A 14,299-nucleotide genomic window follows, 5' to 3' on the forward strand; every position below is an offset into this window, starting at 1 on the left:
AAACGATGTCTGGTGCTCTTTGAGGATCCACACACCACTCCAGAACACCATTATTATGACCGACAGTTACAATCAGCGCGTGCCCCTCTTTACCAAGACTCCTGTCAGCACCTCAGAGCCAGCCGTCGGATTAGAGCAATAAAACAAGTTACACCACAAGCCCTTTTTCAGTCTTGTGTGTCGGTTCTTCTGAGTTGTTGTGGCTGTTACAGAACTCAACATGTGTGGAGGAAGAGCTGAACTGCACCACTGGGAAATCTCTCTTGGGGGGGTGGAACTGGGGTCATGGGTCACGGGTTCACCCAAATTCACAGGAGGTAAACATCTAGAATATGAAAGCTTATTTTTATTTTTTTAGCATCATTTTGTAAGGTCAAGGTTCCACCTTATGACACATAGTACATTTTCTACCTGCAAGGCTGGCAAAAACATAAAAAAAAACGTATGAAAAACATATTTCCCTCACCCCAATTGCAACTCAGTCATTTCCAATTTCCTATCATTGTATAAAACGTCCTGCATTTAAAATATGTAAAAACACACTGCAATTTTATGCCATGGACTGCCAAGAAATTTTGTTAAAGTGGAAACCACAATCTCTGGTATTGGCAGGACACTAGAACCCATTTTAAAAAACATTTTGGAGAATTATGACCATATATTATCATGACATAAAAAACATAATACAATTTTCCTTCTCTTTATTTAGACTGTATCACCCAAAAATTATTACATTCAGTAAAAAACTTCAGCAGAGTCAATGAGCTGGGAATCTCCTTCCATTCAGCTACAACCAGCCGGGGCGAACGAATGGCAAAGTTATTGGCATAATAAACGAAATAGTTACATCTTGCTCTCATTCGTTTTAATGTAACAGCAGATGTGACTGCTGCAGCACAGTGGTTATTGCCCAACTGAGAAGGACGGAACCAAAAGCCAAACGTACGGTAAATGACATCATCTGGCACCATTTCAGCCAATCAGAAAGCCCTGGCATGTTATGACTATTGGATAGTGTGCCACCAGAGATCGGGCTGCATCCTACGGTTTGATTTGATCTTCCTCTTCATTCTTCTACACCTAATTAGTGGGTCTTTTATTGCTTTAAAGTGAAAGGGAACCCCCTGCTTTTTCAGCAAAGATTTGAAGACTGAGGTATAAAGAGAATGTGTTTTGGGCTGAGATCTCTAGGAAGGAGGGGGTGGGTTATCTCCAGGGTATCGGCTCACAGAACCATGTTACACTTTTCATCAAGCGAAAGATGTGCTTTCATAACCGAAGTTAATGAATACTGCCGATTCCGTTATTTCATTTAACCAACAGCTGAGATTAAATTGATATGCTTTTGTAAGGAAAATAGAATATAGAACACTGCTGCAGCTGTTGGGCTTCAAGCTAGCAGTCCCTTCAAACTTTGATTGGTTGACCCTGACCTGGATGAGCCAATTAAGAAGCTGAATGAATAATAGCCTAATCATAATGACCATAATCAAGGTTTAGGATGACAACTGGGGTCTCATTACTATTAGCAAACAGACAATGTGCATGTCATTTAAATACAGCCACACAGCCCAGCCCGCCTACAGACAGACCGCAGATGGGAACGGGTGGATGCTCCCTTTTTATTATTTTTTCATTTTTCTAATGAATCATCACATGACTGTTCACTCGTTTACCAAGGCCGGCGCGTACCGACCGAAAGCGCCAAAGCAAACGTACGACCGTAAACAATCCCAAAACGCGCACACAGATAGACGCCGTCGTCCACACAGACGCGTTGCTCTCCGTGCAAACACGCGTGGTGCTGAACACACAGACACTCACTGCATTATGTATACAGCGAGACACGCGGGCCCGCACCGGAGCCAGCCCTGCATGTCCAACAGGCAGCAGCAGCTGGTCTCAAATCACTATAGCATGGTCCGTTTATCTGGTCCGAGGACCAATGAGAGACGAGGAGAGGCAGATGGACCTCAGATGATCCCAATTATGACTGTGGCTCTTATAAATCAATGAGGCCATCTTAGGAAACGCATTGCTCTGAATAACAAAATGCCAAGAGTTGAACTGGCATCCGTTTACTTTGCAGTCTGCTATATTGCAAACTCACTAAATGTCAAGCTGAGGAAGTATCCATACGTTACCAACTACCTACCAGCATGACCGGCGCCACACCCACATACACGCAGAGCGCTACCAAGACTCACACACACACACACACACACACACACATACGCCAACATCGCTACCAACACACACACACAACATTCTACCACCAGAAAGAGAGAGAGAGACAGAGAGAGAGAGAGAGAGAGAGAGAGAGAGAGAGAGAGAGAGAGAGAGAGAGAGAGAGAGAGAGAGAGAGAGAGAGAGAGAGACTCAGAGACAGAGAGACAGAAAGATATTTAGAGGGGAGTGAGAGGGAGACTCAGAGAAAAGAGATAGACAAAGAGAAATAGAGAGTAATACTCAGAGAAGGAGGGTGGGGGGGAGAGAGAGAGAGAGAGAGAGAGAGAGAGAGAGAGAGAGAGAGAGAGAGAGAGAGAGAGAGAGAGAGAGAGAGACACTCAGAGAGACTAATCCTTTGCCAGATAGGTGAAGAGTGTGTGTGTATGTGTGTGTGTGTGCGTGAGTGAGTGTGAGAGTGCACGTGCATGCGTCAGATGACAGAGGGGGGGGGGGGGGGGTAACACCAGAGCAAAATCAAAACATTGCTGACTAATATAGACATGGTTCCTGCCACACACACTCCCCTATAGGCTCTGCACATTCCTCAATGTCGGTTTGACAGTGCTGGAAGAGAGAGAAATATCAATTGTATTTATTTATGATGGACTTCCTTGCGTCTCTCAACAAAAGCCGCCTTTGACCCACTATATTTCTCTTAAACAGAGGACTATCGAGAGTGAGCTAGTAGGCCTCAGCCTCATACTGGTAAATGTCAATCCATGTTGTTCCTTTCACAGACCAAAGAAGCCTGTTAATAGCATTTCATTCTCTCATTGCTTGAGTTGCATTGCGTGCGTCAAGACCAGATCGATAGCTTTTTGCTTCTCAAAGCAGCACTAGCCTCCCGTAGCCCAACACACACACACTCTCTCTCTCTCTCTCTCTCTCTCTCTCTCTCTCTCTCTCTCTCTCTCTCTCTCTCTCTCTCTCTCTCTCTCTCTCTCTCTCTCTCTCTCTCTCTCTCTCTCTCTCTCTCTCTCTCTCTCTCTCTCTCTCTCTCTCTTTGATATATCAGACGGCCTTGGCTGTGAAATAATCTGGCCTTTCAGCATGAAAAACGATCTTTAAAGATAAACTTTAAGGATATTTGACAAGAAATGTCTCACAACAGCCCCTACCGACAGCTCTACAGCCATGAGTGCGTGTGTATGTGTGTAGCGCTGAGTTGGTTTGCTATCTCCTTCAGGCAGAGTTTGTATGGCATACCTCCTGTCCCCTTAAAAGTGTAATCAAACAGCAGTGCATAAGCGTATTGTTGTGCACCTTTAGTAGTAAACAAGAATAATGTCCTGATTAGAATGATAAATACTAGTGTGCATTCATGTGTGATTTCATCGATGTATCGTAAAGAGAAATCAAAGTGCAAACATATAAAGTGTTGAACGCGTTTGGTTTAGTGCTTTAGGTGTGTGTGCATGTAAAGGTAACATAAATGTATTCACAGGGGAGGAAAGAGAGAGAAAATGAGAGAGAGGGAAACACAGAGAAGAGAGGCAGAGGTGGCGAAGATAAGAAACCACGGGACAAGGCTTATGGTAACTATTCCACATGAAAGCACTTTTAAGAGGTTTTACAAAATCACAAATTTGAACTATACTTCTTGCATGCAGTACAAACACACACACACACACACTCATATATACACCCACATACACACACGCATGGACTCATATACTCACACAAAAACACACACAAACACATACTAACATATGCACACACAAGCAACAACATGCTGTAAAGCAGCATAGACGTTGGTGTACTAAACCATGAATGAACCATGAAGAGTGTGGTCTATTTAGCTGATTAGTAAATGCAACACATCCTCCTGTGTAAGGGTGTTGGCCTTTATACTCCCTGTTCCAAACCATCCTTTGTAGCTACGATAAGATGAACGCCTCCTCAGCGCTGCCTGTGATCTATGCCTCATCCAGGCCCGATCGAGACCTCTGTGAATCAAGGCCCCCCTGTTGCTTCCATTAGGCAAAGTGGTTGTCTGGCTGTTGTTAACCTCAACCCACTCGACCGGACACAGAGAAACAGACTGAACCGCGCCTCCCACTGCGGAGCACACAAGACGCACGATCGCTGTCATCTCCATCTCCTTATGATCATTGGGCGGCTTGGTCCAATGGCGAGGGCAGCTATCCAACCGTCCAGCCACAGACGTTCTGGATCCACAGCGGTTTCAGTTCCCACTGGGGGTATGGGTGGAGGCTGGGGGGCAGTCTCTTTCGCATGCGGAGCCCACTTTGAGTAGCATCCAACGTCGTGCATCTTGATGCCCACAACGAGATCAAGTATTTGATTGTCGACGGCCACGAGAAAGCAGCACATAATGCAAATAATATATTTATTCATTTGTTTTAATTATGAAAGGTACATATTTTTGGAGGATATATAATGTGAATGTAACATGATTGACGTTGAAAATATATATAAAAATACAATTAATATCCGTTCCGGTATTTTCGATTGCTTTTACAGGTTATAGTTCATTTCCGACCCAGAGAATAGAACGGGAGGAGAACATTTTCATAGGCTCCACGTTTCCAAAGGCTCCACGTTTCCATGGCACTAACATTCACCCGCTCACTTGACAATCACCTTGAGTAGCTGGCATTGAGTTTAAACTCTGCTGCTTGGAAACCTGTGATTCTGGATCCATGGAGGGTTTCCCTTTAGGCATGTGAAATATCTAAGCCTAAAATATGCAACAGATAACTCAACAGCTAGTTCTGCAGTTGCTCCCATTTTGTCTTTACACACACACAAACACACACACACACATCGGTTTTAACTGTCAGCTCTCTTAAAACAGAAAACAGAGCGACACACACACATTCACACACACACACACACACACACACACACACACACGCACACACAGACACAGACACAGACACACATTGAAACACACACACACATTCATTCACACACATTCACACACACACATTATCAAACTTCTTCTTCCAAAGTTACAAAGCTCCTAACTTTCGGCCAACTGCTGAGCTGACAGAACTTGCCTTCTATCAACCGATGACGTGTCTCAAAAAAAAAATTCTCAGTCTAGAAGTGTTACCCCCCCCACTCATCACCCACACACACGCATACACACACACACACACCCCTTCCTTTGCCACCAACATCACCCACACATCGAACCAACCCCACATCTGCTACACCCCCAACCTACCTCCGCCACTGTGCTCCCTCTCTCCCATTTCTCTCTCTCCCTCTTGCATCTTTGTTACGATTCGTCTCTTGACACACACACACACACACACACACACACACACACACACACACACACACACAGAAGGATGCCACCATAGGCATCGTCTCCCACAACAGATCTGTGAGGCTTACATGTGAACGTGAAAAAAAGAAAAAAACATAACATGGCATCAGTGCCCCAGCTTCAAACAAAAGCCGTTCCATTCAGAGTGTAGTGCCTTGGAGTCTCACCCAGGAAACAACACGCCCCGCCAGCAGTCAAGTGCAGCCGAGACACTCATTGAGGCATTGTTGTTGTGGCGGTGGTGACGGTGGGGGTGGAAAACACACCGGGTTGACAAACGAAAAACTAGGGTAAAACGTAGAAACAAGCCAAAAAAGAAGTCAGGAATCCAAATTCCACCACTGATACACCTGCAAAACGCACAGATCTTTTACTGTGACAGAGGAAAAGCTTGGTCAAAAGACAGCAAAGGAGGATCCGGGAATCCCTGCTGATGTAAATGCAGGGCATCTGGCCTGGAGCTACTGCACACCCACAAACAAATAGGACTGAATTGAACGGCACTCTGAAACAGCAAGCCCTACCCTTGTATTGTGCAATATAAGAGGTACTTAAAGTTGCAATGCTTAACTTCAACTAGTTTATAGCCTAAAAGGATTTGAACATACATATCTGTAGTCAATGCCGATCGAGGTATCGATTTCGAAAATGTTATCAAGAAAATCCCATCCAGCAACCCATCTATTACACAAAAAACTTGTCGTCTCTTTGTTTACGACAACTTCCTGCAGGGGGGTCGTGTCTCACCTCACTACGGATTGACACGCCCCAAACCCCTCGCACTCACGCCACCCACACAGCCGAGCGACACTGAGTCAGTCACTCCGCATCACGCAGTCGCCCTGCCAGTTCGGGCGGAAGGAACAGAGAGTGAAAGCCTCCCGCCTGCCGACTGGGAGCGGCTCAACCTCGCACGCCTCCCAACGAGTAACAGAAGGGCCCTTACCTGGTGTACTCTGCGTTGTCCCGGTGGCAGCGGCCGTCCTTGTGCTTCTCCCAGTCCTTGCCGTGCTTGCAGGTGGTCAGCAGCACAATGTCGTCGCCGTTGTGGATGTGATACAGAGCGTTCCGCGTCTCCGACCCGATGCCGGTCAGGTAGCGTTTCCCCTTGAACACCAGCAGGTACTTCCTGTTGGGCGGCACGTCGTTGAGCACCACGTAGCCGCCGCTGCCCCCGCCCCCTCCACCACCGCCACCCCCGCCACCTCCGCCGCCGCCACCCCCGCTTTTCAGGGGGTGATCCTTGGAGAAAAGCGGGATGGACACGTCAAAGTTGGGCCGGAAGCTGCCCGAGTCCACGCTGGCCCGGGCCAGCATGGCCTGTCCCGCCTCGAAGCCCAGGTCCTCCGTGTAGTCGGGCCAGGTCCCCGAGTACAGGTTGAAGAGCAGGTGGTTGCGGCCGTCGTTCCAGGTGGGCGTGGCCTGGATGCGGGCGCGCACGCTCTGCACGTACTGCGGCGAGAGCTGGTCCCGGTCCAGGGTGTCGGCGGCTAGCACGAAGAGGCAGGCGCGCGCCGGGTCGGCCGTGTGGAAGCGGGAGCCCTCGATGGCCGAGAGCACCTTCTGGTAGCTCTCCGACACCTCCTCTGGGGCGCCCCGCTGCGGCGGGTAGATGTACACGGAGAAGCCGTGGCGCTGGCAGCGGGCGAAGTCGAAGCAGGTCTCCATGCGGCAGCGCCGGCTCTTGTGGATGTGGTCGCGGATGGCCCGGCGTTCCCGCGGAGACGTGTGCTGGTGCTGGAGGCGAGGGCTGTCCTCCTGCGGGGGGGGGGGGGGGGGACACGCACACACACACACACACACACACACACAGACACATGTATGTATGTAAACAAAGGCATACACACACACACACAAATGCATACACTCGCAGGATGATAGGGTGATTCCATTTACCCCAATAAACAAATGGATGACATTTTATCACTTCACTATCAACGTAATCTCAATCTTCTAAAGTACAGTGCAGCCCTACGACAGTGGTGACGACGATGATCAGCGGTGTGTTCAGACCGACGAAAGAGGATGGCTTATCAGGGGGGGAACTTTTTTGTGGGGGGAACGTGCCCCCCCCCTAGACCCCACATGGACACGCCCCCTGTCGATGATCCTCCCGACACCACCATCAATGATCTTTTTCGCTTGTCTTCCATACAGAGCAGCGCATCCACAAGCACACACACACGAGGTACACAGCGTCCACCCCGCTCACAGCAGCACGTACCTCCTGCTCCCCGCCCTCCAGGTAAGGCTCCAGCTGCTGGCTGGACTCGCGCCGGTGCCAGGGCTGTCTGGAGGGCTCCCTCTGGGGCAGCGGGCTCAGGGGCTCGGGCCGGGGCCTCCGGGGGCGGTGCGCCTCGGCGCTGGACTGACTGTAGTCGTACTGGGGCTCCTGGGGGAGAGGCGGGGGCTGTGGCTGGGACTGCGGTGGCGGCTGGAAGTCACCGATCTGCAGCCCCCAGAGGTAGACGAGCAAGACGAGGCCGGCCCCCACAGACACGAGCAGGTAGCGCTTCCTGGCCTGCATGTGTGCTGTGGAGGGGGGACGGGGGGACGGGGGGACGGGGGGGAGGGGGGGGAGGGGGAGGGGGAATAGACTGGATTGGAATGGACTGGTTGTGGCGAGGTGGGAGATGGGGAGGGTGGGAGGGGGGGGAGGGGGGGGGAGGGGGGGGGGGGGGGGGACCGGGGGTGGGGGGGGGTCGGAGGAAGGGGTGCACCAGACCAATGAAGGTAGTAAATCAAAACGAGAGAACAACAAGAGAGTGTGCTGGTTGGAGAGGGGGGGTGGGGGGGTGGGGGGGATTGATGGTGCAGCGAGAAGGATGGAGGGCAGGGGGAGCGGACAGACGGACAGACAGAGGCGACCCCAACGGCAGGCGGGGGGGGGGGGGGGGGGGGGGGGGGGGGGGCTTGGTCGCTGCTACCCACAGCTTTGCATCCTGGGACTTGAGGTCACTTGAATAAAATAAAAAAGAGGTAATTTGTAACTTTTCGAGAGCAGTGCCTTTTGTATGATAAAATGTTGAGAGCATTATCTGCATTCATTTCAATATAAAGAGGTTGACTGAGGTTGGCTGTTCTACACTTATGCATTGTCCAAAGACATGCCTGGCTTGAAGCCAAAATTCGGTTTCATTCATAAGTATCCTGGATAATGAGTTATAGACTACATTTTTGTTACAGATTATAACAATGAATGGTGGGCCAATAATGCCGGAGTCACCATGTCACACATCACCCTCATGCCCCTCATAGTCCTACCAATGGATTTATACAACGGCTACATTCACTCATAATATTTACAGTTCAGATTATTATGATTGCGCTTGGTCCGATTTTGGTTACCTTCGGATGATTGCTATGATTATTTTTTTATTTGACTTTTCCTACTTTCGATTGAGTTTAAAATGAGTTAAAGAAAATGTGCTAGTCGGAGGTTCGATCTGAAATAACGATCACGACAGATATCCATAGGTGTGTTGAAACATTTCTTTTAAAAGGTAATCGAGGAAAGCACCAAGTGAAACATACCTTCTTCAAGAGAACACCTGTAGACGCTGAGATGAGGAACCAACGATGTTCTCTGCCGCCGGAGCACAGCAGATACTCTGACTCCACATACATGGTAGAACAACATTTAACAGATTACATTCCTGCTCACAACGAACCCTAAAACAACGCGCTGTCATCATCCCCACATGTCCACTTTACAAACTTTTTGGAGGGAAACAACTAGTGCGCAATATATGCACTCCTTCCACCACCCCGAGCCGTTCCTCCGTTTGGCGGGATGATCCGTCGAGTGTCAACACCGCCCCGGCCGGCACATGGGCTCTTGGTTTAGACTAAGATTGGGTCCTCTTGTCAATCATTAGGGCCACGCGACCACAACTATGGCGATCTCCCCCTGCCACGGACCGTTTCAGGACGTTTCGTGCGTGTGTGAGCGGGGACTGAGCAGCCTATAGTTGGTAGTCCCTGCTAAATAAAAGCCCGAAACTCAGTGTCTACGCGTCGCGAACCGGAGCACGTTGGAGGAGACCCGGCATCAGGTGACGTACCAGATCCCGTTAAAGTTAGGGAGCGTTTATGTTGTTTCTTGCGCCGTGTCCCTTGGTCTGCTGTAAAAAAAATAAAAAAATAAATATTGAACTAATCCTGCCCGTAACGAGTTGTATTTTGGTATCAGCGGTTGAAAACGTGGGGAACGACAATTAGGGATGCGAAGATAACGCAGATCCAGTCCGATAAGATCCAGTGGCTCGCCGTAGTGCGGGAGGTGGCTGGTGATGGTGAAGGACCAAGCAGTGGCTATAATCCGACCCGTGAGTTACCGTGGAGCGGACACGTTATCCCCATTGTGTGTCCCCCCTAAAAGTGTGTGTTCTTGTCGGGCTCAGCCGGTCTGGGTCGGGGCTGCCGCTGCCGCACGCGGGGCGCAGGGCGCAGGTGCGCGGAGGCGGCAGCGCTCACACATCACACGGGGCGCAGAGGGGGATCATAAATAAAAGACTAAGCGATGCGAGATGCAGAAATATATTTTTTAATCAAATGTGAAAGGAAGCCTGTGGAATATTTTTTTATTGGATGATTATTTATATTCAAAATCAAAGGCACGTGTCATCACTCATTTGAGTCTGTAGGCCTATGTGAAATGTAATTAAATAAGCGACATCGTTTGTAAGTACACGTTCCGCCTCAATAACCAGATTATTCCCAATATATTTGGCTATGTTTAGCCTATTGTAAATATGTATATTTTTATAAAATAAATGTTTTAAAGTTCAGAACATTATGAGTTCGTCCAGTTTTCTGCGTGGTCCTACTTTTGTTTTCTCTAGGAAGGGTTTGTCCTTCATTTCAAATCATCTGAACAGCCAATAGGTTTTCCCAAATTTAAATTAAGTTCCACTTTATTAAACCACAGACACCGAGAACCAACATAATGTTTTTAACTGGTTTGATCCGTGGGAAACTCAGAAAAGCTTACAAGAAATGGAGACAGTGAAGTTGTTTATGATTCATAAACTGACCTACCCGCTGGTCTACACATAAAGACGTGCCAAGACAGACGTGCTGCTGTTGCGCGTACGGTGGGAGCGCGTCGACAGATTGTGCAACAAACATCGCCATCTGGTGGCTGGTTTGAGTAACAGAAGCACACATCTTAATGTAAAGAGATAAGCTAAATGCAAAACCTCAAATGACATGAAATAAACAATATTTTTATCTTACGGTGTCTAAATATGTGTATTTATGGACACCACAACAAACAAATGTTAGGAGTGCAATGCTTCAGAATAAAAACACCAGTTAAGTTATAACTTTAATGAACTGCTTTTATTGAGAGTTGTTATTTAAAACATAAGTACACACTGACTGCCTGACTCCAATTGAACGAAATGGTTATTGATAAATAAGGTATTGTCTCGAATATTAATGTGCTGTGATTGTTGTTTTGGATTGTGGGTTGTATTTCTGTCAGGCTTTTAAGGCTTTTATATTTTTATAGCTTAGATTGAGAAAATAGAAAATAATGCTCTGTTGGTCCTTGAACTTTTAAATTGGCTATAGCAAAGCTTGTGGTGCTGTGCGTTTCCGATCAACTATGTATAGGTATTAGGTTAAGGAGGTTTGAGGTTAGGTGAGGTTTATTGCATTAGAGATTATAAGTAACGGTGAGGTAAAGGTTAAGTTCACAATGGCAGGAATCAATGTAACATAGTAAACCTATCGTTTATTTCAAATTGACTGGGGGACTACACTGACCAATGTAATGTTTGATCAGTTTACCAGACCAAATTAGGCACTTTTGGCAGCAACATTTTATATATATCGTATATAGTACATACACAGAACCAAAAAGAACGAAGAAATGTTAAAATACTATAAACTAAAAAGTGCTGTAATAATAAATTGGCTCTCGAGGGTACATGACAATAAAGAGAGAGGGAGGGAGAGGGATAGGAGTGGAACAGCAGCCACTAAGAAACCAACAGAGGTGTGAATAGCATTCAGCTACTCTCACCCTTTGAACCCTAGGAGAAGTATCCTGAGAAATAGTATACTGTACATCTGAGTCGTAATGTGGTAAGACTCAAGGAAACCCTTGTTTACCGTGGCCAATTGGAATCCAGAGTGGAGGAACTGTCTGGTGTTCAGACCTATCAGAATGTGCCGAACTGTGCCCTATCACTGTACTTGGTAAGGGTTAGAAAAGGGAAAGTGTTAACTGAAAGGACGAAATGGAATACATTTGGCCAACAAATGAAGCTGATGCAGGCTAGCACGACATGGCTGCTTTCAAATGAGACCTACAATGAGTAAGATTGAGCTGATACCAGTTAGGAATTTCAGAATTCAAAATACTCACTGACAGTGGCTGTGCAACGGTGCATCGCAAACTAGCGTAGCTCGGCTGGCTGCGTGGCGTGACTGGGAGGGGATCAGTTATAAGACGTGATTTTATTGATAACATTATTGAAATCACAATCACTCAGCATTGACTACCCATATGTCCAAACCATTTTAAGCTACAAGCTAATAACTACTTCAACATACTCTGTTTTAGCAATTTATTGTCGAGTCATCAGCAGCAGACACTCAACTAAGGCGACTTAAAATACTTCAGACAGATACAGGTTTTTGTGTAGCAGGTAAGGTGTAACATGCTTGGCTCTGGCATGAACATAAACTGGGGAGGCCACACGCAGGGTAAAGGTATAACAATTATTTATTAAATAAGAGTGAACAGAAACTAAGGTAAAGTAAATGGGATGTGGTGTAAGTCAGTAATATGTGATGTAACCAAAAGTGTGGTGTGAGATCAGTCATGGGAACAACCAAACAAAAGCCTAAAGCCCGCGGAGGAGAGGAGAGAGCCCTGGCTGTTGGCACGGCAGGTCTTTTCTACACTCCCCAATCAGCAGGGTCATTGCACACACCTGAGACCTGCACACAAGAAAGGGAGTTGACAGAACAGGCAAGCAGCACAAATGGGCGGAGCCTCGAGAGACCCACCTGGGTCATTACATATCCCCCCCTTAAAACAGAAGCCCACCTATGTGGGATTCTGCCACTATTCCAACTACAAAACACGGCATTAATAAAACAGTATTTTTAACCCCCCGTGATTAAACTAACAAATCCCGAAGTATCAGCCCACACCTACAACACTTCCAGAGCCATGGGCAACCTTGAAAGAACCACATAGGCCTACAATACACACCATTCACCCCTCCTTACACCCAGATTCCCGACCTAGGAAGTACAGGCGTACGAGTCGTTGATTTGGATGTTGCAGTGAATGCAAAAACGTTAACGGATTATGATCTGAGACTGACGATAGGGTGAACTCCCCCACCGACATTTACATTGAAGTGTTGCAGAGCCAAAACAAGAGCCAAGGCTTCTTTCTCAATAGTGGAAGAATTGGTTTGGTACCATGTAAACTTTTTGGAATAATAAACGGGTCTGTCTATGTTATTCTCATCCACTTGCATAAGGGCCGCACCCGCCCCGACCTGGCTAGCGTCCACCTGAATTTTAAATGGTTGGTCAAGCCGAGGCGCAGCCAGGACGGGCGCCGTGTTCCAACAGTAGCTTGACATTTTCAAATTCTGCTTCGCAGTCAGCAGACCACACAAACTGCAAATTGTTGCAGCCCCCTTCTCCCTTCCGACCAACTCTTCCCGTTACTGACCAACTCTTTACCATACCGACCAACTCTTTACCATACTGACCAACCCATCTCCATACCGACACACCCATCTCCATACCGACCCACCCATCTCCATACCGACCCACCCATCTCCATACCGACCCACTCATCTCCATACCGACCCACCCATCTCCATACCAACCAACTCATCTCCATACCAACCAAACAATGCGTGGGTCTCCCCAATTCTGATAACTGAGCTGCGCAGGTACTTTACACCTGCCAGCAAGATTCTTCCATTTCAATTTAGCACTGCACATCCACACTATGCTCCCAATAGCAAATAGTGTGAATCAAAATGAAAAACTGCTACATACCAATTTCCAGGTTCCAAAATCCCGGACGAGCCCCCATATGCAACATGCTTGGCTCTGGCATGAACATAAACTGGGGAGGCCACACGCAGGGTAAAGGAATAACAATTATTTATTAAATAAAAATGAACAGAAACTTAGGTAAAGTAAATGGGATGTGGTGTAAGTCAGAAATATGTGATGTAACCAAAAGTGTGGTGTGAGATCAGTCATGGGAACAACCAAACAACAGCCTAAAGCCCGCGGAGGAGAGGAGAGAGCCCTGGGTGTTGGCACGGCAGGTCTTTTCTACACTCCCCAATCAGCAGGGTCATTGCACACACCTGAGACCTGCACACAAGAAAGGGAGGTGACAGAACAGGCAAGCAGCACAAATGGGCGGAGCCTCGAGAGACCCACCTGGGTCGTTACATAAGGGGATAGGCTTCATCCTACTTAAAGATGTCTACATGGTTGTGATGAAACCAACCATCTTTCACCCGGGCCTCAAACACCATAGCCACTACCCTAGCCTGCTGCCACTTTAGGATTGTGTCACACTCAGTCTGTCATCCAAAACGGAGTTTCCCCAATGCAACTCAGACCCAAGATTGGCTAAGCCTTGTAGTAAAGACAATCTAAACAATTACGTTTTCTCACCTCACCTTACCTCAGTTCAATTGAGCGGGTGAGTCTGTGAATGTGAAAATGTTGCTGACTGCAGCTTAAAGGAACTCAGTTTAGTGCAAGTTGTCA

At 47.4% G+C, this 14,299-nt stretch overlaps 1 protein-coding gene across 1 annotated transcript in view; it reads right to left on the minus strand.

The window, feature by feature from the left end:
- Window positions 1-8,061, minus strand: part of LOC115534201 (exostosin-1b) — a 160,475-nt gene extending 152,414 nt beyond the window's left edge. The window contains exons 1-2 of the mRNA XM_030344987.1: window positions 7,752-8,061; window positions 6,474-7,285 (exon numbers count right to left, since the gene is read on the minus strand). Coding sequence (XP_030200847.1) covers window positions 6,474-7,285; window positions 7,752-8,054 — 1,115 coding nt within the window. The 5' untranslated portion in view covers window positions 8,055-8,061. The remainder of the gene's footprint in view (window positions 1-6,473; window positions 7,286-7,751) is intronic.
- Between the last annotated feature and the right edge of the window lie 6,238 nt (window positions 8,062-14,299).

Source organism: Gadus morhua, chromosome 21 (genome assembly GCF_902167405.1).
Source record: "Gadus morhua chromosome 21, gadMor3.0, whole genome shotgun sequence".
Taxonomy (NCBI): domain Eukaryota; kingdom Metazoa; phylum Chordata; class Actinopteri; order Gadiformes; family Gadidae; genus Gadus; species Gadus morhua.